The 22,192-nt window shown below is 44.1% G+C and overlaps 1 protein-coding gene across 7 annotated transcripts in view; it reads left to right on the top strand.

Annotated features, from left to right (window-relative positions):
• The window catches only part of LOC311492156 (LIM and calponin homology domains-containing protein 1-like), a 93,256-nt gene extending 71,172 nt beyond the window's left edge, over positions 1 to 22,084 (top strand). For 2 of the 7 annotated variants that reach the window (XM_084550340.1, XM_084550345.1), the window contains 20 exons: positions 353 to 628; positions 2,589 to 2,981; positions 4,136 to 4,171; positions 5,974 to 6,100; positions 6,334 to 6,491; positions 6,905 to 7,391; positions 8,589 to 9,035; positions 9,325 to 9,430; positions 9,554 to 9,657; positions 9,739 to 9,826; positions 11,929 to 11,957; positions 12,614 to 12,727; positions 15,249 to 15,341; positions 15,486 to 15,650; positions 17,477 to 17,571; positions 17,890 to 18,051; positions 18,719 to 18,814; positions 19,449 to 19,557; positions 21,147 to 21,249; positions 21,895 to 22,084. In XM_084550340.1, coding sequence (XP_084406466.1) covers positions 353 to 628; positions 2,589 to 2,981; positions 4,136 to 4,171; positions 5,974 to 6,100; positions 6,334 to 6,491; positions 6,905 to 7,391; positions 8,589 to 9,035; positions 9,325 to 9,430; positions 9,554 to 9,657; positions 9,739 to 9,826; positions 11,929 to 11,957; positions 12,614 to 12,727; positions 15,249 to 15,341; positions 15,486 to 15,650; positions 17,477 to 17,571; positions 17,890 to 18,051; positions 18,719 to 18,814; positions 19,449 to 19,557; positions 21,147 to 21,249; positions 21,895 to 21,920 — 3,214 coding nt within the window. In that variant the 3' untranslated portion in view covers positions 21,921 to 22,084. The remainder of the gene's footprint in view (positions 1 to 352; positions 629 to 2,588; positions 2,982 to 4,135; positions 4,172 to 5,973; positions 6,101 to 6,333; positions 6,492 to 6,904; positions 7,392 to 8,588; positions 9,036 to 9,324; positions 9,431 to 9,553; positions 9,658 to 9,738; positions 9,827 to 11,928; positions 11,958 to 12,613; positions 12,728 to 15,248; positions 15,342 to 15,485; positions 15,651 to 17,476; positions 17,572 to 17,889; positions 18,052 to 18,718; positions 18,815 to 19,448; positions 19,558 to 21,146; positions 21,250 to 21,894) is intronic. The other 5 variants (XM_084550341.1, XM_084550342.1, XM_084550343.1 and 2 more) reach the window with 5 other exon arrangements.
• Positions 22,085 to 22,192: the final 108 nt, after the last annotated feature.

The raw sequence follows: 22,192 nt of genomic DNA, 5'->3' as shown, positions 1-22,192 counted from the left end.
CTATTGTGAACCCTGTTTTATCGCCCACTGTTTGCAGCCAATTTGTACTTTCCCCACACTTCATCCATCATATGTTGTCATCACAACGCATGTGTTGATTGATTTATTTCCATTTGTTGTTTTTCCTTTTTTTTTTCCTCCTCCTCCTCCTCCTCCATCTCCATCCTTAACATATTTTCATTGTGTCACGGTGTTTCCTTAACGCCTCTCCTCCCCCTCTCTTGTGTGAACCCACCCTCACCACATTGCGTGTTGCGACCACCATGTCCTGATCGTTGTCACGTTGCTAATTTGACTCCGATGTCCTGTGTGTGTGTGTGTGTGTGTGTCGTGTGAATGTTTCATGTATTAGTCCTTATGAGGTCTCTAGCTTAGACGCCCCACCTCGAGAATCCCCGAGTCCATCCCCCACCCCGCCTCCTCAACTCTATATTCAGATTCAGGAGGAGAGCCTGAGTAGAGAGGACGAGGATGATGAAGGGGAGCAGACTGCGTCCGTACCTTGCGTTGAGATCCAAGCAGTGAGCGTAAGGAGGAGCAGTGAGCCTCTGCCATGTAGCCTCCCCGAGCCCCAGGCAGACCCCAACAGGGAGAGACTAACTTACCTGACGGTCACCTCTGAGCAAAGGTTTAAAACTTAATACATGTTTTTCCTCAGCACCCCAAAATAACAACCCAGTTCCTTTTTTCTTTATATATATATAGATGTGATTCATAATTCACATCCCGAAAATCAACCAAATCAATCTATTTCTAATCATTTCTAATGCAAGATTGCACAATATTGAGTTTGAGAGTAATTCCGTCTGTTTACAGGTCTAAGGAAGTACTGCTGCATATTGATAATGTATGCATAAAGCCTTTCATATGTGTGATAATTTACCTAAAGAGACGTCAAGTGGGATTAAGATTGAAAAAGAAGCAAACCTGCTCTTTATCTCTGCTTGAGGCTACCATATCCAGGCTACATTAGCCACCAGTAGCATGACAAATGTCTGACCAAACCGTCAGTCAAGTTTAATTCTAGTGTTATGAGCAGAAATCAAAAATAGACACCAGGTTTGACAAGGAAGAAGAGAGCAGTGAATAAAACAGACGATGCATTGGCTTTCTCCTGTGTCTGTTTTGTCAACAACGATGGAGCAAGAATTTTGTCAGCAGTGTCTTCCTTATTTTATTGAATTATTCAAATACTCATGCAGATAATTTCAGTTTTACGTGCACGTTCTGTCGCATCTGCTGCTGACGTTCTGAAAACGCTGAATAATCTCAGCAGCATCCAATCTGCTCCCATTTGTCAGGATAATCCGCTGCGAGCGTTTCTTTTGCAGAGAATAGTTTTCACAGCTGGGGTTTTCAGTCGAGTCACTTTGCTCTCCTGGCGCTGCTGGTACCAGAATCATCGTTTCCACCGCCTGTCTTATCCAGAGCAGTAAAAAAAACAATACGCTCTGTGCTCATTTAATCCTGCTTAGGACACGTTGTTTTCAACTTGTGGCCTCGTGCTTATAGAACTGGACCAAGTCTTTGCTCGGGAGGCCAACTCAAGCCCACAAATTATACTTTTTGTTGTCTGGTAAGAAGGTGAGGATTATGCGCTGTCAAGGCACAATGCTATTTTTCTAGTTCACACAAATCTCTCTCTCTCTTGAAAAAGAAAAATGTCAGTTTAGGGCTATTATGTTATTTCACAATCCAGCCTTATCCGGTGTTTACGCTTTAGCCAAGCTGACGATTCATTCACAGTCTTGTTGGGGAGTTTTTAAGAGTCACGCCTCCCGGTTTCCAGTTTTTATTGGCTCGGATGTTGCAGCGTTTGAATTGTCAGCGTTTAAACATAATGAAAACATCTTTTTACTGTCTCTGTTTGTTTGAAACTAAACAGAGTAGAGCTTACATCCAGTCCTGTGGTGGTGAACTAGCCTAATATTATATAATATTAAATATTATTTATTAATTTAACTGGATATTTAGCAGATTAACAAAAAGTCTGCAAAACCCATAAATTAAAAACAACTGATAGGCTTTTACTTTCCAATTATGTCACGCTTGACCTTTTAAAACTACCATCAAAGCCTAGGAACTAAACTCTATGCACTTTCAAGTACGAGACCACACACACACATTCGCACAAAAATGTTCTGTATGCGTGAACACAATCAAATACTCACAGGGAACACGAACATGCGACCCACCCTCAGGATGTAAGGAAATGAGGCCTTCTTCCTTCCCTGACCCTGCGCAGACTGAGACCGAGGCCTGGCCTTTTCTCTGCCGGCAGCTGGCCAGTCTCTCGCTCCCTGCCATGCATTCTGGGAATTTACAGTCCGATAATAAGCCTCCCAGAAAGAATCCCCTCGTCGCAGGGTGATATACAGCAGAGCGTCCAGTGAGTTCTGCTTTGACTTTGTAACTCCCAATTTGTTTTCACATCCAGCCTGCTCTTGAGAGGATTTGTGACCATGTGCTATTTTCTTAGATTTATGTCTTCAAAAGCCTCCATTTGGGCTCCGCTAGAGGAATGCTGTCTGATGATATAGGATGATAACCAGGCAGCAGAATGGTTCAGTTTGCTTTGCTTTCTGCAGTACTCCATCTCGCTCGTGCTCAGAGGAACTTTTCCACCATCATTCGACGACTCTGGCAGTAAATGTCGTGGCGACCTCGGTGGTCGCAACGAGCCCCGTTAACGCAGCCGGGAAGCGCTCGCCTCTGACAAACCTGGAGGATGAGGGAGCAGCGAGGAAAGGAGTCGCGGCCTCTCCGGTAGTCGCAGACGTGGAGGGAGATGATAAGCCGGTCTGCCGAATGCTGACCTCGCCCAAATATGCCACCGCCCCGAGTCCCTCCGACTTCTTGCCTGCGCCCACTGCCATGGCAGCCGCTTCAACGGGAAGAACCGATTCGGGCCGACGGAAGGGAAGGACACTGAGTGGCAGGGAAGAAGGAACAACTTGGGGGGACAGCGGTCATCCAGCAACGTGAGCTTTTCTCCAGCAACTACACTACATTCAGTGAAATCTTGCCGCCTTGGCGTAGAATTCGGTTTAAAGTTAATGGATCTTAACCTGCGACTGCAATGCTTCTTTTTGGATGATGAAATGTAAACAACCTGAAGATTGCATGATTGCTTTTTTGTTTTGTTGTTTTTTTTACATGAATGCAAACTGACAACTTAAAAACTGTTGTTTTTGTGCACAGAATGCATGGAAAATATGAAAATATGTAGCTTTTCTCTTTTCTTTTCCTTTTTCTGTTACTGAGAAGTTTGCAGAAGAAGAAAAATTTAAGAACTTGGTCTTTTCATTAATAATGCATGATCCATAGACCATAGTTTGCAGCCATTGATTTCTTGGGGAGAAATATCTACAGTGGATGGCGATTTTTTTTGCCTTTTTTCAGTGTATATCATTGAATGCATATTAAATATAGCTGCTATCATTCTTGAGCAGTCACACAACGATAGTTCTACACATGCCGATAAGATGGATATGATGTCTTGACTTTGGCTTAAATGCATAACCAAGGCAGCCATCTTTATACCGAAAAAGCATTTGGTTAATAGACGCTTTCCTGCAACACACCGCATGGCAAAATCCTAAGAAAGCAATCGATCTAAGTTTGATGTAGGAAGTCTTCTCTTAGTTTAGTCTCCTGTTTCTCTTGTGGGATTCAAACCACCAGCCACACACTCCCCTTCCAACGCCACAAGGCAAAAAAAATAAAAAATAAAAAGACATTTTGCGGTTATGCAGTGTATTTAAATATGCATGTGCTTTTTTTAGAACAGTTTATTGTCTGCTGCATTGAGATCATTTGCATCAGTAGTGTTTTTGTTTGCAGTGCTGCAGCATACTTGTGTGCAGGCTGTGTTTTGGAGAAGACTGCCCCCTTGTGTTTGCTTTGAGGTTCACAGTTTAACCCAGGAACTGACAAATACATCTGTGCGCACACAAAACCACCCGAATAGTTTAAAGCTCATAAACTAACTCACTGTGATCACGTCACAAACAGTCAAATGTTCCATCTGTGTGTTTTTAGTATTTGTCATTTGACTTTGACATGTTTCTTCAGTGTTGTGTTCATTCGTGATTGTGCTCTCTCTCTCTCTCTCCATGCTTTGTACCTTTTGTAGATTCAGCCACACAGATAGTGTGTCAGATGATCCACAGTAAGTTGTTTTTAAACCCAGAAGCTCTGCTGCTTGGCACGGCTCTGCTCCGCACTAAAAAGCAAAAGGCCGGCTTGATAATCACTTATTCGTCATTAGTACTGGAGTTTTCTTCATGCAAGTGGGAAAATCTGAAAAGACCAACAACTTTCAGCATGTTTAGACATAAGGACAGTTTCTGGAGTGTTCTCTTAGCCAACATGAAGACTATCTGTCCTTAAAACCGCACGTAATGGTGCAATTGTCTACCAAATGTAATTGATTATACTAGACTCTAATTTGACTGGGACACCACACCACACATCTGAGAAAGAATGGAGTGGAACCAAAATTGTTTACGTAAATTACATGACAAACAAAAAAGAACTTGAGCAGATTTTCCTCCTTGCATCTCATAAATTTAAATAAAAGCTAAATGACTCAATGTGGACATTTTTTGGCAGCGCGCTTCAACAGTGTCAAACCGTGTCCCTGACTCTTAAACTCACCACAAACGTATGGTTTCAGTAAATCTAACGGATGTGCTTTTATTTATTTTTTATTTTTTTGGTCTTTGCCTGGCATTAGTCTATTTCTCTCAGGTTTAGTCAAAGTGCTCACAGCACAGTGGCTGTAGAGACTTGACTAAACTCCTCCTCAGTGCTTGTGCCAGCTGCATGTGTCGTGTAACACAACCACCACATCCACCCTGCCAAAGCCTCATGAAACACATTTATAAAAAAAAAAGCATCCGTATTTATCTTTGCTGCTAAAAGTAGATGCAAAAATTGCTGCTTGTCATGACGCCAGAAAGAACCTGAAGATGACTCAGACGTCTGTTTGTTTAAAAGCTTTAATTACAGGAGCAGATGGTTGTTTAGCCGCATACGCTTCAGACTCTGCAGTTCTCTCTACCCATCCTGCTCAGTGTAGCTGCAAGTTTCTTCAGACCACACAGTAACAAAAAAAAAAAACATTTCTTCCTTCCTTTTTTAATTTCACGCCAAGTGTTGCCTTCATAGATTGGCAGTGCATCATTTTTATTAAGTCTTACAGGAAAAGGAGTTAGAACATAAACGAGCAGGGAATGTCATTCAGCACTGCTGCATGCCCCTAACAATAAATCTGCACCTCTCCGTCTTATTTGTTATGCACCAATGAATGCTTTAACATTACTGACTGAACAAATATAAACTTTCTGTAACAAGTCTGTGACTGTATGTTTATCATACTGGTTGTTACCTTAGTTTTACTAAAAGCCTAACAAAACACATGTGTCTGCACTTGAACACTTAAATTATTATTCTGTAACGTAGTTCTTGTTGAATTAATGTTTGAAAGTGTCGCGAAACGAAATGGGATCAGTGAAAGGAGCAAACTCAGTTACTTAGAAAGAGGAATCCTGTTTTATTTTGTTGCCGAAGAAGGTCGGTGCAATATTTCTTTTACTGTGTTATGTTGGTTTTTAAATCTCAAACCTACTTGTTTGTGGTTCAGCATGACGTTTCCTTTCAAGGGTCCTTTAAAAATGATGTGATTTTTATATCTGTGCCTATAGTCACAAGCTATACACTCATTTTATTGTGGTACAATTATGTATTTTTGTGCTTAGTTAAACTGCTGGTGCTTTAAAAAGAACGGCAGTCCAGTGGCTGAATGGCAGAAAATCGATAAAGAGGCCAGCAGGAAATATATAGACAAAGAAAAACCTTATATTGACTAATTTGCTTTCTGTACTACGCTGTGAATGACATCAGTCAGTTTGTGTTTCTCATTATCCACGTTCTTTGTCTCTCTCTCTCTCCCCCCTCTTTCTTCCCCAGGAGTGTGAGTATGATCGACATGCGTGGTGAGGAAGAGGCCATGATGCAGCCACACAGTCAGGTGCGTCACGAACTGATGCACAACCAGTACAACGAAATGAAGGAAGAGGAGGATCACTGGCAGGACGTGAGTGTCTCAGCCTTCCCTGAGTTTTTGGATTGATTTTTATGTCGCATTAAAATTTGGCCACATCTCGTATTTCTTGTCTCAGTTTTATGAGAAGCTTATCAATCATGCCTTGTGGTGTCGGTGCCTGTTGCGCAAAAAGTCCTTGTGAAGAAGCAGCTGCTGCAGTTAAACATCTCAAATCAGTGCTTTAGGTCTCACCTTTACTTGCAATCGGTTTGTGTGCGTGTCAGGACCTGGCCCGCTGGAAAAATCGTAGGAGGAGTATCTCCCAGGACCTGATCAAGAAAGAGGAGGAGAGGAAGATGATGGAGCAGCTGCTGACAGGGAACCCCTGTATCTCACAGAGGAGGAGAAGCATCAAGACCTACAGAGAGATAGTAGAGGACAAGTAGGTGACATCCACAGCACACAATGAGTGCAAGTTTGATTGGTATTCCACGGGGGGGGGAAAAGCAAAGCGTATATGTGAAGTACAAATGAAAAACTGGGTCGTGCTCGGAGAATAGAATTGAACGTTCTTGTAATTCCTGTCAGCGAGCACAAAGGTGACGGCAACTCCTCCTGGAGTTCACTTAAAATAGGTCTCCCTCAGAGAAAACCCCAAAGAGGAAGAGCAGATCTGTGTGAGTGACTGTAAAGCAGATAAGAAGAGATTGAATTAGGATCCAATGCCGTGAAATTACACATAAATAGCTTTATTTCCTGTGTGTATGACCGTAACCAAATGGGTTCAATTTATAACTACTGATTGAGTTGGATGTCAACATTTCTGTAATTTAAGCTGTGTCCTTTCTATTTTAGGGAGCGGCGTGAGGAGGAGTTGCGTCAGGCGTACAGGAGAGCCAGAACCCCCGAGGAAGCGTCTTTCATCCTCCAGCGTTACGCCCAGCGTTTCTCCATCAGCGAGTCAGTCCTGGAGCGCCTGCAGCTGCCCAAGCTCTTGGACCGCAGCATATCCGCTGACCCTTCCTTCGCCGGCTCGCCCTTCCCCCTCTCCCTCTCCCTGTCGGCCTCCCCCACGACTCCAGACCCCTTCGACATGGACCCCAACGGGCCCATGAGGTACCTGCGCCAGCAGTCCGCCCCGACCCCAAAGTTCACGTCCACGTTGGAGGCGCGAATCGAGGAGTTTCCCAAAGACTCGTCCTCGCACCAGCGGCCTCAGATACGCTCTCGCTCGTCTGAGCCGCCGTCGTCGCGAGCCCTTTCGCCCAAACCGGTGCCTTTGCTGACGCCCAAGCCTTACTTCCAGTCCCGACCCTCAGCAGCTGAAGCTTTGAATAACAAGGTGAGACGGTGGACGTGTTAAGATACGGCGCATCCTCCAAATGTCATGTTTGTTCTTCACTTTTATAAAAATGTGTTATAACCATAGTGGTATGTGACCTAGTTTAAATTCCCACTAGACTACAGTGTCACTCTTGTTCAGTCCTTCTCCACTTTACATGTGTTACTTCCTGGTTTCGGCTGCCCTCATGGTGGGTAAATTCCCCTCCAGCTCTCTTGGCATTTACATTAGAATGCCACAGCACTGCCATGGTGATGAGCCGCCCGGTTTGCAGCACAACACAAGACTCCCCCTCCCTGAAGAAGCATGTAATGTTTCAATTTAGCCCAAAGTACCCGCAACAGGATCCATTTCCTTTTTCTTCTGGAAAAAATTGCCAAATGGGAATATTCAAAATGAGATCCTATGTTGTGGTGCGGCGAGGAGGGAGGGGCGGGTTATTATCAGACCAAATGGAGCACGGCGCTTTTCTGGAATTTCTTGTCAGGAGCCTGAGCGGAGCCCCGTTTTGAAAGGAGCCCTCTGTTTCCTATTGACTTAAGAAGTTGACAAGTAGGACCCTCTCAATGTGAAGTGGGCTCCCGGCGGACAAAGAGGGCCCACACAGGCTGCTAGGAGAGGGATGAGAAGGTGGAGGCGCAGGAGGGGTGCTGAGGGGGGCGGACTGAGAGCCTGCATTCACCCAACTATACCACAGTGTCTTAAGTTACCGCTCGCTAGGAGCTCCTCGCACATATATTAGTGCCTCTTTGTCATCGAGGCCAGCGTGGTGAACGGCTAATACCTAACGGAGGAGAGAGGCTCGTAATGAGCACAAATGAGGGCACCGAGTTCTTGGGCAAAGTTTATTTTAAATTCATATTTGTCATCAATTGATCTTGTTCATCATTGAGGTAGAACATCGTGCTGGTAGATGAAATCTAGGTCATTTATTCCTCCAGATATTTTGGCAAATTATGTGTGGAAATTTTAACATTTTAACAAATCAGTTTATGAGCCTGAAATCTTTCCTGTAACTGGCAATGCTGTCGTTAATCAAGACAACATGCACTGACAGTTGGTGTCAACATTTATATTGTAATGATGCAGATTTTTAATTCCACCTTCTGCAGTGTTTTAGTGGACCTCTTAAAGCGTCTTATTGGACTGTACACTGTGCTGCAACACAAACAATAAACCTGTTCTCTTTTGATCTAGGCGGACGGTTTGCTGCGAGTAAACGGCGAAGCGGGAAACGACGACATTCCCACCACGCCTGAGAGTCAAGGGAGGGAATCTCCTCCTCGCTTCGAGGCTTCCCCTTCCAAGAGCAGAAACGGCTCCGTGGACGCTGCGTCGGTGGACGCTGCGTCGGTGGACGCTCCATCGGTGGGCGCTCCGTCGGTAGGCGCTGCCTCGCCGGCCGCTCCGTCGGTGGCCGCTGCCCCGCCGGCTGCTGCCCCGCCGGCTGCTGCCCCGCCGGCTGCTGCCCCGCCGGCCACTGCCTCACCAACCCACACCGCGCACGTCTCCTCCTCTGGTGGAGGTGAAAGTCCAGCGTCCAGTGCCAAGGAAGGCCTCACAGAGGCAGCTTCTGAAGACGTCCAAGGGGAGAGGGTCATCGAGCAGTCGACGCCACCCAGCCGGCCCACCTCACTTCCAACGGTCAGAATTTTATACTATTTTATAGCTGTTGATTGTTTGCTACGCAAGTTAAATGTCCCATGAATCAATTTTTCTGGGTTCACAGTTGTTTACTACTCCTGAAAGCTCAGAATTCTTTAATTTCGAACTGATTGGTGTTGTTTAGTTGCATTATAGCGTCTTATTCAAAGTTTTTGTCCGATAATAATTTGAATTTAAGTCTTCACATGTACTTTCTTTTATTTATATCACTTGTTCGTATAATGTCGGTGCCTGGATCTTAAGACAAAACCATCTGTGTCCCCTACAGGAGCTGCAGAAGCCAGAGGAAAGCTTTGGGAAGTCTGGAGGCCAGACAGCAGCTGCTCCTGCTCCACAGGAAGAAAAGGCTGCAGCTCAACTATCGCCTCCTGCAGGTCTGGGCAGCTCACTCCTATGCTGACACCTTGTGGTGGCTTTTATTGTAGATGCTGTAATTTGTCTTGAATGCATGCACAATAAATGTGGTCAGTAAGTCTTTAAATTTTGTTTCCTTTCAGAAGCCAAACAAGATCAAGAAAAGACTGAACCGTCGAGTGAAACCCTCTCCTGTCTTGTTCAGCCGGGGGTCAACTCACAGCAGAGTCAGCCAGTAACGTCTCAGGTAAGGCTTTTGTGGTCAGGTTTATCCGAATTCCAAACAATCAGCCATGCATCCAGCTGATAATTGTTAATCTCCTTGCAGGCAAGAGTCTCCAGTTCGCAGGAGTGGACGCAGAGTTCATCTGAACCGGGGTCATTTGGATATCACCCACCGAGGGACACGTCAGCAGGTGAATAACACGTCAGGCATCAAGACATCACGTCAGCAGCTTCTTTTCCATACATCTCCTTGTTTTCTGAGCTTGATTAGCATTATCCCTCTTGGTGGCTGTTTTCTTGATTTGCCTTTGATCATGGCTCTCTTTCTGTTTTGCTGTTGTATTTGAAAAGGCCTTAAAAAAATGTGGGACCACTACGAACAGCTCAGATTTTAGATTTCACAGAGGTGACAGACAACAACTCATGCACAAAAGGTGCACAAAAGATGCAAACTATTACTATTGCCCAAAAAAACGCGTTGTCTGGTTTTTATTTAGACTTTTTTAGCTCTCAAATTAGGATTTAAATTGTAGCAAAGCAGAAAGCTGCTCTTATTAAATCTGGATTGCAACCTTTCTAAAGTTTCTTATACTTGCTAATCCAGTCACAGTCCGTGTACAGTGTCACCGGAGCAATACAGTGAAAGTCTTTCCCTCTTGGACGTCTCTAATTCTGTCAGTGTCCACTCCAGCTCCTGGTGTTTGACATCTGTCTATCCCTCATCGTTTCCCCCCTCCCCGATTTCCCTTCCTTCCCGACTTCCCTCTTTTCCTTCCACCCACACATTTTTTTTTTTATTTCGCTGTAGAGTTTGCAAACAGTGTCAGGTCCCCGCTGGCAACCAGCAACCCTAAGTTACGCTGGGAGTTCTTCGCTCCGCCAGGTAAAGCCCCTCCATTCATGGCGATTATGCTTCTGCCCTCGAGCGCTGATGCACAAGATTTCCCCGCAGGCGCTAAGACGGCTGCCCCCCCAGCCCCATCCCTTCTTTATTGCTTCATTCCTGATGTTTTGTGAAACATTTTTGTGTTGCGACGATGCACAATGAAACCAGTGCAGAGTTGTCCCAGGCCTGACTGTGATGTGATTATATGTAATCGGTCAAATTTGTCTTAAAATAATCGTTATTAACTTTCACTTTCATGCTTGCCTTGATGTGCTTCACATAACTTGTTAGTCCACTAAAAGCAACAACATCTGCACTGATCCGCCTTAACATTATGATCACCCAGAGTGTCAGTTTAAAGGGGAACTACCGTTTTTTACAACCTGGACCTTATTTCAGGCATAAAATACGATCGTTGACTCACCCATATAACTTTGGTGTCACTCCAACTATATCCATATAGTGGGAGTGACTGGGGCACCGAAACGCAGCCTCTAAATGACGCTTTATCTGCCGCGAAACTCGTTCATTTCACCAATATTTTGTTATGTTATACTAGAGCTATTCCCCGTTGAGTCTGGAGTTACCTGTTGTCATCATCCGGGGTCTGTAGATTGACCTACTAACCTCTGACCTGGATGATGTCATCTCTGAGCGCCACACGCACCTGCGATGGTCAGCTTGTTTACCTGTAATTTGCTGCTGCTAGTTTTTTGCAACATGTCTGAATATTTTTCCGATTCTGAGGTTATGGATGACGACTTTGTTTATGATGGACGTCCTTACCGTTTTGAGCCAGAGTATACGGATGAGGAGCTTGTTGAAAGGAGGATGCGGCGGCAGAGAGAGAGGAACAGCTGGCCAAAGAGCAACAAACCTCTGCACGTCAGCGAATAGATAATAGGTAACTCCGGACTCAACGGGGAATAGCACTAGCGTATCATAACAAAATTCGCGGCAGATAATGCGTTAATTAGAGGCTGCTTTTCGGTGCCCCAGTCACTCCCACTATATGGATATACGCGGCGCTCCACTGGATCTAAATATCGTTCGAACGACTCCAAATGACACCAAAGTTATATGGGTGAGTAAACGATCGTATTTTATGCCAGAAATAAAGTCCAGGTTGTAAAAAAAAACAGTAGTTCCCCTTCAAAGCCAAATCCACTCAAGCATAAAGACTGCTTATTCATTAACTCTTGGTGTATCCTGTTGTTCTTGGTGGACTTCAGTTTTCGGGTCACTCACCTCTGTCTTTGTTTTCTGTCATTGGCATTTTTACTCCTCAGGTTGTCAAACCAGCCGTCAACATGCTGCCACGATCTCATCCATTAAGTTTTGATCACCTTGTAACCAAAACATTTGCTCTTATTGTTTCTTAACTCTTGCTGTGCTCTTGCTCTGCAGAGGACGCAGAGAAGGATCATCGTGGAAATGTGAGTAAAATTACTCGACAGCTCTCATCTGGTTTATCACCTCTTGCTGTACAATGGGTATCTGTATGTGTATAGTTTAATTCTGGGGGGAAAAAATGCAAAATTCTGCAGGTAAGATTTTTTTAAAATCTCCTGTAAAATTAGAAAGTTCCACTCAGTGTAAAGAAATGTAACTACAGATGTTTAAATATAAATCTTTCAGCTGCTACATACACTTTTACAACATGAATTTATCACACAATCCCTTTTAAGTAATTTGTTTCTCCATCAGTTTTAGCTCAAACTTGTGCTTTAGGACACTCGTCTTATTATTATACGACACACAGGGCTGTTGATGTAGCATGCCAGATGAGGCTGCTGTAGTCAATGGCCGAAACTGCTTTTGTTTTAGTTTTTTTTCTTCATTTAAGCTCATCCCTCTCTTTCTCTGTCTTCTCTCTCCTTAGTAGGAGTCCTATGGCTAGCATTGGAGTAGTGCTGTTGTGGTAGACCAACTATTTCTGTCTCCTCCCTTCTCTTCTTCTTTTTTTTTTGTGGTGGATGTGTGTGTGCACACTGGTGTCAATTCTGTGTGTGAACGGGCGTGAATGTGTGCATGAATATTTGTGTGTGTGTGTGTGTGTTTGTGCATGTGTTTGTGTGTTGGGGTCTATCAGGTGTCAGTGCCGGTGTTGCCCCAGGCCAAGCGGGGTGACCGCTGGTCTTGGGACCCGGATGAGGAGCGAAAGCGTCAGGAAAGGTGGCAGCAAGAGCAGGAGCGCATGCTGCAGGTACACAGTATACCTCGAAGGGTTTAAAAAGCATGGCGCATGAGTTTGCGATGTTAGAGGGGTCCAGTTTGTTATGGAGCTCAGGGAGAAGAGGAACCCTTAGCTGGAAAATATTTTTTTGTGTTAGGAGCTGCATGCACAGACAAATTCCAGGGAAAGATGCTGCCTTCAAAGTCTTGAGATCATGGTTCCAACCATAGACTGTATAAATATGGACACTTCTTGCACTGGCCAAACTGACGCCGTTTTCCCGGGGATATGGGCGGCGCCATCTTGCGACTTTGGACCCAGAGTCTGATCAGTACGGTCTGAGAGTGGAGCTGTGATATCGATGCCCCGCCCACACTTCCTCCATACTCACTCGTATTTCATTTAATTAATACTACGCTCTGCTCTACCTCCACTAGTTACAAGGAAATGTTGGATTATACACTGTACTTATTTATTTATTTATTATTATTAGCTGGCAACTGGTAGTCACATTATGTCACATCCTGTTTCTATAGCGTCCAATAACTAAAGCGAAACTTATCCAAACAAATGACACTTGAACATTTATCAACATTATATTAACTGCCTAAAATGACAGAAATCATCTTTAAAAATGTTTTATTTGACTTGTATTTTAGTGTTTCTTAGTTTGGCCCAAGTCCCATCCACTAACATGGAGGGGGTGGGGCTTATGACCTATACTGCAGCCAGCCACCAGGGGGAGCTTTTGAGGGGCAGTTCCACCGTCCATCTTTATACAGTCTATGGTTCCAACACAAAAGTCATGTATACAAATCGTGAACTTTAACCTTATCAGAAGTTTCCGCTTACAAGGCCATTCCTGTGGCATTTACACAAACAGAGCACCGTCTGAAGGCAGCAAGAAATCCTCGTTTGTTGATTTAAACCTCAGATAAAATTGCTAAAAATGCAGGCTTTATTCATTCTGTAGACTTTATTTAAGTTGGACTTAAAGTTCTAACGCTTCTCAGTGGGTACAGCAAACCAAATTAGTGTTTAAGCAACTTCCATATGGCAGGGAACAAACAAAGTATTGATTGGTTGATTTTCAGGGGGGAAAAAAAAAAATCCTTGGTTTAAAAACTTTAAAACGTCTCAATTACAACTGGTTTGAACAGCTTTTCAGGGCCATGTCTGAATCACCTGAATCACTGTAAATCTAAAACAAAGTATGTGGACCTTGTTCGTGTTTTCTGAAAGACGTTTTTTTAACCACTAATCCAAGTCGCTTAGAAAAACTCTTTTGCCGCTTGAGTGTTGAAACGTCTTCAAGAAAACTGGTCGCCTTTGTTTTAGCTTTGTTCTTTAGATATTTTCTCTGCCGTATTTTGCAGCCCAAAGCGTTGACATACTAAATACCGATAAAGATTATCTGAAACCTAAATGTCTGGAAATCTCTTCACTTTTAAAGCAAATTTATTTTTTATTTTTTTAAGCAAATGTGATCCTAAGCTTCTTAACAAACCCTTAATATAAATCCAAAACACTTGCACAGCTGGCTTCTGTGTGACAGTCGCTGGTTTGCTCAGCTTCCAGTCAGAAAAGATTAACCACATCTCATTGCTCCTTCCAAGGCTTGCCTCCATATTTGTTTTGTATTGAGCACACCCACTGCGACATGTGCACCCCGACTACCTTTATGCGCACTTTAACCACTAGATGGCGATTTTGTGCAGCGGGAAAAACAGTTTTTTTATTCCCTCACTCACCGTCTCCATCTCATGCACATACAGAGGCAAGGACTGTTTTTTTTTTTTATCCAAGGTTGCTGCTGCTGTTGCTGCTGCCCAAATCACCCTCTCTCTCCTCAGCCAATAACAGGTGCATCTCAAGTCTGCGTATTTTTAAAACGCTCTCACTGCGCTCTGTTAAATAAACCTTCGAGACGGTGATGAGAACAGATTTTGGTGGTTGCGGGACAGTTTGAGATGAGATGCGCTCAAGTGGATGAATGTCTGGTGCATTAACGTGCTCATTATGTGCCTTCCTGGTTGTTTCTGTGTCGTCTCAGTCTGTCATCTGTCTTGCTTTAGTCGCCTCCTTCTTAATATTCAATCTTTAAATGTGGCCTTGTGCTCTGCAACTTCTGCATGCTCTGCTTGTGCCTTTTGTCTGCCTGCTTCTGTTTTCTTTGTTTGCTTTTGATCCCTAACAAGCAAATATCAAATGTGAGCAAGTGTTCAGCTATACTAGGGGGGTTAGGAAAGGTGCACCAGCCCTCATTAATGTCTCTAAATCTAAATCAAAGCACATACTGAGGGGGCGTCCCACGTGGAAACTTCACACAGTCTAGTGCTTGTCGAAGCGCTTTCCCTTCTTGGACTCGGAGATGTTTATGTCATCGTCGTGTGATTCAGAAAAAGAAAGGGGCCTTTTGAAAAACCCTCTCAAACCTTCTTAGGATGCCAGATGCGTCTGCGCATCGTCTCCGTTTTTCTGCAGACAGTTTAGCATTCCTCTTCGTTGAGGCTCTGTGCTGTATGTCATGTGTCTGTTGCCGTGGTAACAGGAGAAGTACCAGCGCGAGCAGGAGAAGCTGAAGGAGGAGTGGGAGAGAGCTCAGAGGGAGGTGGCGGAGGAGGAGAGGAAGTACCACGAGGAGGTGTGTGTGTGTTGTTGTTATGGTTGAGATCGTCAGCTGAAATGTGCAATAAAAATAAATGTGTTGTTTTCTTTGCTGCTAATCTTGAGCCCCTGATAGCCCTCATGTTTGGTTTATAACTTCGTGACTCTCCCTTGACAACAGGAGCGTAGGATACTGGAGGAAACTGTGACGCCTCTGACGCCACGCTCATCGGCCCTGCCTTCTCCCAGCCGAGGGGAGCTCACCTCCACCTCTGGGCTTCAGGACACGATCGTCCGTTCGCTGGCTGACTGGGAACGCAAACAGGAACTGCTGGAGAGGCAGTCGGTGAATAGCTCATTGATTATTGATAGTTAGATGTGTGCTCTCGTACTAAATCAGTTCAGGGAAACGCCAACCTGAGCCACATCATCATCGCACTGGGTGACAAGAAATACAAAAATACTGGTGTTAGACTTATTTACAAGTCTAATACCAAAGCTCTTTGACAAGGTCAGAATAGAAGTGATGTGATGAGGATGATGAATGTATGCTGAACCCACAAGAAGAAATTCTCAAATGTGATGCAATCGTAGGACTCTACATGGATGAGTTGAAGTGTTCAGGAGGGGAAAAACTGAATGACAGGAGAATTGTGTTGTAGCTGCACTCAGGGCTCAGCAGAATGTCACTTGACGTGACTTGTTGCATTCATTTTTCACCAAGATCTTGTATTGATGATGGGAGAGTCTGACCACTGCACAAAGCCTTCTCCAGCACATCCCAAAGATTCTCAATGGGGTTAAGGTCTGGACTCTGTGGTGGCCAATCCATGTGTGAAAATGATGTCTCATGCTCCCTGAACCACTCTTTCACAATCTGAGCCCCATGAATCCTGGCATTGTCATCTTGAAATATGCCCGTGAACATCAGGGAAGAAAAAAATCCATTGATGGAATAACCTGGTCATTCAGTATATTCAGGTAGTCAGCTGACCTCATTCTTTGGGCAACATAATGTTGCTGAACCTAGACCTGAGCAACTGCAGCAACCCCAGATCATAGCACTGCCCCCACAGGCTTGTACAGTAGACACTAGGCATGATGGATGCATCACTTCATCTGCCTCTCTTCTTACCCCAGTTTTTAATAACACGTTGGACAGTTCTTAACCCAGTTTTAGTAGTTTCTTCAATCTCCTTAGATGTTTTCTCTGCTTGATGCATGCCAATGATTTGACCCTTTTCAAACAGACTAACATCTTCTCCACCTTTAGACATGGTTGTTGAAGAAATGAGAAGCTACTCATTGCATCAGTTGGGGTTAAATAACTTGTTGCCAGCTGAAAGATAATCACCCATGCAGTAATTATCCAATAGGAGGCTCATATCTATTTGCTTAGTTAAATCCAGGTTTTGACCAGGCAGTGTAATACCAGCCCTGCACTGGCTGTTATAATGTTCAGTTTGTTGTGTAAAACACCGCCAGAAAGGTGGTGATTCAGCTGGATGATCATTTTGCAGGATGTAGTTTGTGGTTCTGTTAAACACTAAAGTCTTTCTGTTATTTAGCCCACTGACTGAGATTTAGTGCAGGATTGTTATATTAGAATGCATTCGTAATCTCTTGTGTACCCAATGCAATTTTGAGTGAGTGTTGATGCTGCAGTGCATCAGATGCTGGAGTCTGTACTGCAGCATCTGTGAGATTGCAGAGACTAATATGCACTTTAATGTGTAAGACATACTGTGCAAACTTCGTAGGACACCTGAGGTCCAAAGCTTTGAGAGTTTCTCTAGACTGGGGAAAATAAACTGATCCGAAGGTGGAAAATTGAGTAGATAAAGCAAAGAATACAGTGATGGTTTACAGTACAGGCAGTGTGCTGAGCATGTGCGGTGACTTCTGCCTGATAGAAACTGCTCTCATAAATGTAATTAGTCTGTAGAGCTGTTTGTAAATTATTTGTAATGCTCATATTTTTCAATATAAAGAAACATGTCACCGTGTGTAATGATGTGGCTCTACTGGTGAGTTCTCTGTGGCTCAGAGGAATAAATCAGACTAATTCTCCGCAAAATGAATTTATTGATGGTGTTCGCCTTCTCCGCTGGAGTGGGCACACGCGTATCAACTGTTCAGCAACTGTTTGCCGTCTCTGATCGGTTGACACAGAAGGGGAGCACGGAGAGCGTCGAGTGGAGACGGAGGGAAAACGACAGGACCAGCGACATCAGCACCGCCGACGACAGCATGAAAACGGGCAGAAGGTCGGTGAACGGTGTCTCAAAGCAGTAAACGTTGCATTTAAGCAGAAATTGTAAGTGTAAGTGCCTTAAAATGAGTCTTTAAGATGAGTTTCACTTGCCGAAACGCTACTAAAATGTATTTAAACCAAAGTATAAGCATTTGAGAAAGAAAGGAGTACACAGACAAGTTACCACCTACAGTCTGTGCTGTAGCTGATATCTTGCTCTAATTCATCTAGTTAATTCAGGCTACATGTGCCAGTATTTTGCTCTTTGTCTTAATCTCAGTCGTGCAAATAACATTGGCCTGCTTCTGTTTCTGTTCCTGCGTCTCATCAGTTCGGTGAGTCAGAGCAGCAGTCAGGTGGAGATGCTCGTTCACAGCCTTCAGAACGGCCAGAAGCTTCCTCCGGCGCCGACTAAGTCCTCCACTCCGGTCAAGAAACAGCCGGAGGTCTCGGCAGACACAAACAAGCCCAGCCGGCCTGCAGGAGACCGAAGGTACGTGAGAAAGAAAAAAAAAACATAAGGATTCAGTCCCAGGTCTTTCACAAAACATTAACAGTTTAAAACTTCTATTTGTGTTTCTCTTAAATATCAAGATAAAACAATATGTCTGTACAGGAGTTGGTCGTATTATACACATACTTGTCCTTGACCTGACTCATATTCTTCCACAATGACATGTTGTTGGGACTATTTACGAGGATGTGATGATACTATCCCTGTAAGAAGCTGTTTCTGCTTTAAACATGGTTTTATTTCCTCATTTCCATTTTCTTTTCACCATCAAAATGATCCTCGACTTTCAGATACGTCTCTGGTGTTAATGCTAGTTTTAGAAAGGCTAGCAAATAAACCAGCAGAGCTTTTTATGTTGGTTCATGTTTGGCCAGCAGGTGGTGTAACTGCACCTGACTTCTCCTCTGTTACATAAAGTAACAAGACTGCAGGCCATGAAAAAGAGAGTTTCATCATTACAGTCTTATACAACAGTAACCAACAACGCTATATTTTAAAGGATAAAGCATGCTAGGAGCTGTCCAAACATCACTAAGTACATCTGACTATTGCTCCGGCCTGGATTGGTTCACGTTTGACTCCCGACAGCCAGTAGTATCTCTGTATCCGAGTCATCATCGTGTTGCATGTTGCTGTCCATTTCCAGGAGCGGCCCCGTTGATAATAACGCGGGCCGTGGCTCATCAAAGCCGCCCGCGGCATGTCCATCACCGCCAGACTCGCTGCCTCCAGCGCCCAACAGGTACCGCATCACAAGCAAGGAGGGAAGGGGGAGGGTGCGGCTCATTTTCTGCATTGTCATTTTCTGCTCTGCTGCCCACGTTCTTTTTTTTTTTTTTTTTTCTACCCATCTCATAACTTGTACCACTGCAGCAAGGACCCTCCAACCTGCTTGGAATTTCAATATAATAATGCGCTGGAGGAGAAGGAGAGGTTTATTCATTAGTTTTGTGTAGTCCTATTTCTACCGTGAGCACATTTGTGAGTTTACAGTGAGTAAACATTTCTTAAAATATCCGAGAGTTATCGAAGAAGTGTCGAGAAGTTCCTGAGCTTTTCTTCTTAGATCAGATCTCATTAACAAGCACAAATTACAGATGTCATCCTCAAACCTTCATCCTTTTAAAAGACCTTGATTAATAGAAATGCAAACAAAAACGGCAAATGCACGGACCCACAAGCTGACTGTAGGAAAGCTGAAACATTCGTGGCGTTGTCTGATATTTACCGTGCGTCTCTTTCTTGTCCTTTATTCATTTTTCAGTCCAACAAAACACTGGTAAACATGGGGATAACTAGCATTAAAGGAAAAGAGTGTTTGACATGAAGTATTTTCTGTCTCTGTGTCTTTTGTATGTCTTTCCTTTCATTTCTAGGTCAGTCAGTGGGAAGAAGCTGTGCTCCAGCTGTGGCCAGCCTTTAGGGAAAGGGGCGGCCATGATCATAGAGACCCTCAGCCTCTACTTCCACATCACCTGCTTTAAGGTCAGTGGGAAGGAATGCTTCAAAGATAGAAGCTTGAACATTTTAGTATCCATTTGATGTTTCACTCGGCAGTGTTACAGTGTGATGCGCATCACAATCTCTGCCATAGGGGTTGATTATTGTTGTCCTCATTCTTTGGGCAACATAATGTTGCTGAACCTAGACCTGAGCAACTGCAGCAACCCCAGATCATAGCACTGCCCCCACAGGCTTGTACAGTAGACACTAGGCATGATGGATGCATCACTTCATCTGCCTCTCTTCTTACCCTGATGCCCCCATCACTCTGGAACAGGGTAAATCTGGACTAATCAGACCACATGACCTTCTTCCATTGCTCCAGAGTCCAATCTTTATGCTCCCTTTGACGCAAATTGAAGCTTTTTTGTTTCCAGTTAGCCTCACTGATTAGTGGTTTTCTTAAGGCAACACAGCTGTTCAGTCATAATCCCTTGAGTTCCCTTCACATTGTACGTGTGGAAATGTTCTTACTTTCACTATTAAACATAGCCCTGAGTTCTACTGTTGTTTTTCTTCGATTTGATTTCACCAAACGTTTAAGTGATCACGACCACATTTCTTCCTCTAAGACGATGGTTCTCCACTATCCTTCCAGTTTTTAGTAATGCGTTGGACAGTTCTTAACCCAGTTTTAGTAGTTTCTACAATCTCCTTAGATGTTTTCTCTGCTTGCTTGATGCATGCCAATGATTTGACCCTTCTCAAACAGACTAACATCTTTTCCACGACCACAGGATGTGTCTTTAGACATGGTTGTTTAAGAAATGAGAAGCTACTCATTGCATCAGTTGGGGTTAAATAACTTGTTGCCAGCTGAAAGATAATCACCCATGCTGTAATTATCCAATAGGAGGCTCCTACCTATTTACTTAGTTAAATCCAGGTGGAGACTTTTTTTTTGGCCAGGCAGTGTATGTATCAGGCAGCAAGTGGACAGACATTGACATGAGAAAAACTGTCAAGGCTCTATGTCTGGTTCAGAGCGTCTCCAAAACTGCAGCTCTTGTGGGGTGTTCCTGGTCCGTAGTGGCCAGTATCTATCAAAAGTGGTGCAATGAAGGGAAGGTGGTGAACAGGTGACAGGCTCATGGACGCCGAGGGCTCGTCCCACGTGGTCCAATCCAGCAGAAAGTAGCTCAGATCGCAGGAAAAAATAAATGCTTGTTGGGACCAGTCAGGGCGTCCACGCTGACCTCTGTCCTCTGCTGAAATCTCCTATAAATGGACGAATCAGAACTGGACCACGGAGTAATAGAAGGAAGGAAGGAAGGAAGGCAGGCCTGGTCTGATGAGTCGCGTTGTCTTGTACGTCACACGGATAGCCAGGTGCCCGTGTTACACTTATGGCATCCGGGGGGGGGGGGGACACCTTCTTGCCGTTGCCATGGAGATGTGCTAGCTCTGCAGCAATGTTCAGGTGGTGATGCGTATCAACAGATTTCCCAGAAGAGTATTAACATCCTGATGAGATCAATTCGCTGATAGGTGTACATAGACTAGCACCAAGTTTGTTCTTTAAGATAAAATAATATCTAATATCCCCCCCATCTGCCTGTGTGTCTCCTCAGTGTGGTGTATGTAAGGGGCAGTTAGGCGACACGACCACGGGAACCGACGTCCGGATCAGAAACGGCCTCCTCAACTGCCACCAGTGCTACATCCGCTCCCGCTGTGAGTCCCCCCCACCCCACAATCTCTCTCCTTTGTTTATTTCTCCTTATCTAGCATCTTTGTGCTAATATTGTCTTTCTCATTTTATACAAATTAGAAAAGAGGAAGGTATTAATCTTTCATATTTCCCATATTTCATATTTTCTCAGATGAATAAACGCATGATTTACATAGAACATATAATGGTTATTTTAGGTTTATGTATATTATGCTCAAGCTTTTAGATGCATTTCACTCCTTACGCTCTTTATTACTGTGAAGCGGATAAGACAAAGGTTTAATAAAGCTTTAATAAAGGAGTGTCAGGCACGGCGATGCTGAATGAAGCTGCATCCAGGAGAGGGTTACTGTAAACTTTTCCGTCTCCTTCACCTTTATTGCAGAGCAGCGAAAGTTTCCTCGAAGAAGCGTCTCGTGTTTCAATAACCTCTCAGCAGCTGCTATCATTTGGGGATCAGTGAACCGCAAAATCAAATTTAGAGCCTCTATCAAAAGACTCCCGAGTCTTTATCTCAAATTAAGAAGGTTTTCTTTCATTAGAGCCGCTTCTTGTCCTTGAATTTAAAATCCCAGGAAAACAAAGCTGGTTTATAAAATCTGTGGGTTTCCTTCTCTCTCTCTCTTTCTCTTTTTTTTCCTGTCAAGCGGCCGGACAGCCGACCACGTTGTGACGCTCGCCCGGGGGGAAAAAAAGCACAAGGTTCACGGAAGAAAAAACCCCATCCCCGTGTTTTAACCCGATTATCTGCAAATCATGTCCTTCACAGCGTGTCGGGATCTTTGCATCCTCTGCAGCTCAATAACCATTGAAGATTCATCGTAAGAAGGCCAAACAGGGAGACGTTGGGGGGGAGGGAGGGAGGGAGGGAGGGAGGGGAAGTCAAATGTTTAAAAACGATATATGCTTCGTGTTCATGTCTTCTGATACGTGAGAGAAATCTGG

Source organism: Chelon labrosus, assembly GCF_963514085.1.
Source record: "Chelon labrosus genome assembly, chromosome: 8".
NCBI lineage: Eukaryota > Metazoa > Chordata > Actinopteri > Mugiliformes > Mugilidae > Chelon > Chelon labrosus.
Note: the sequence above shows the minus strand (reverse complement) of the source record. Positions and strands in the feature narration are given on the sequence as shown.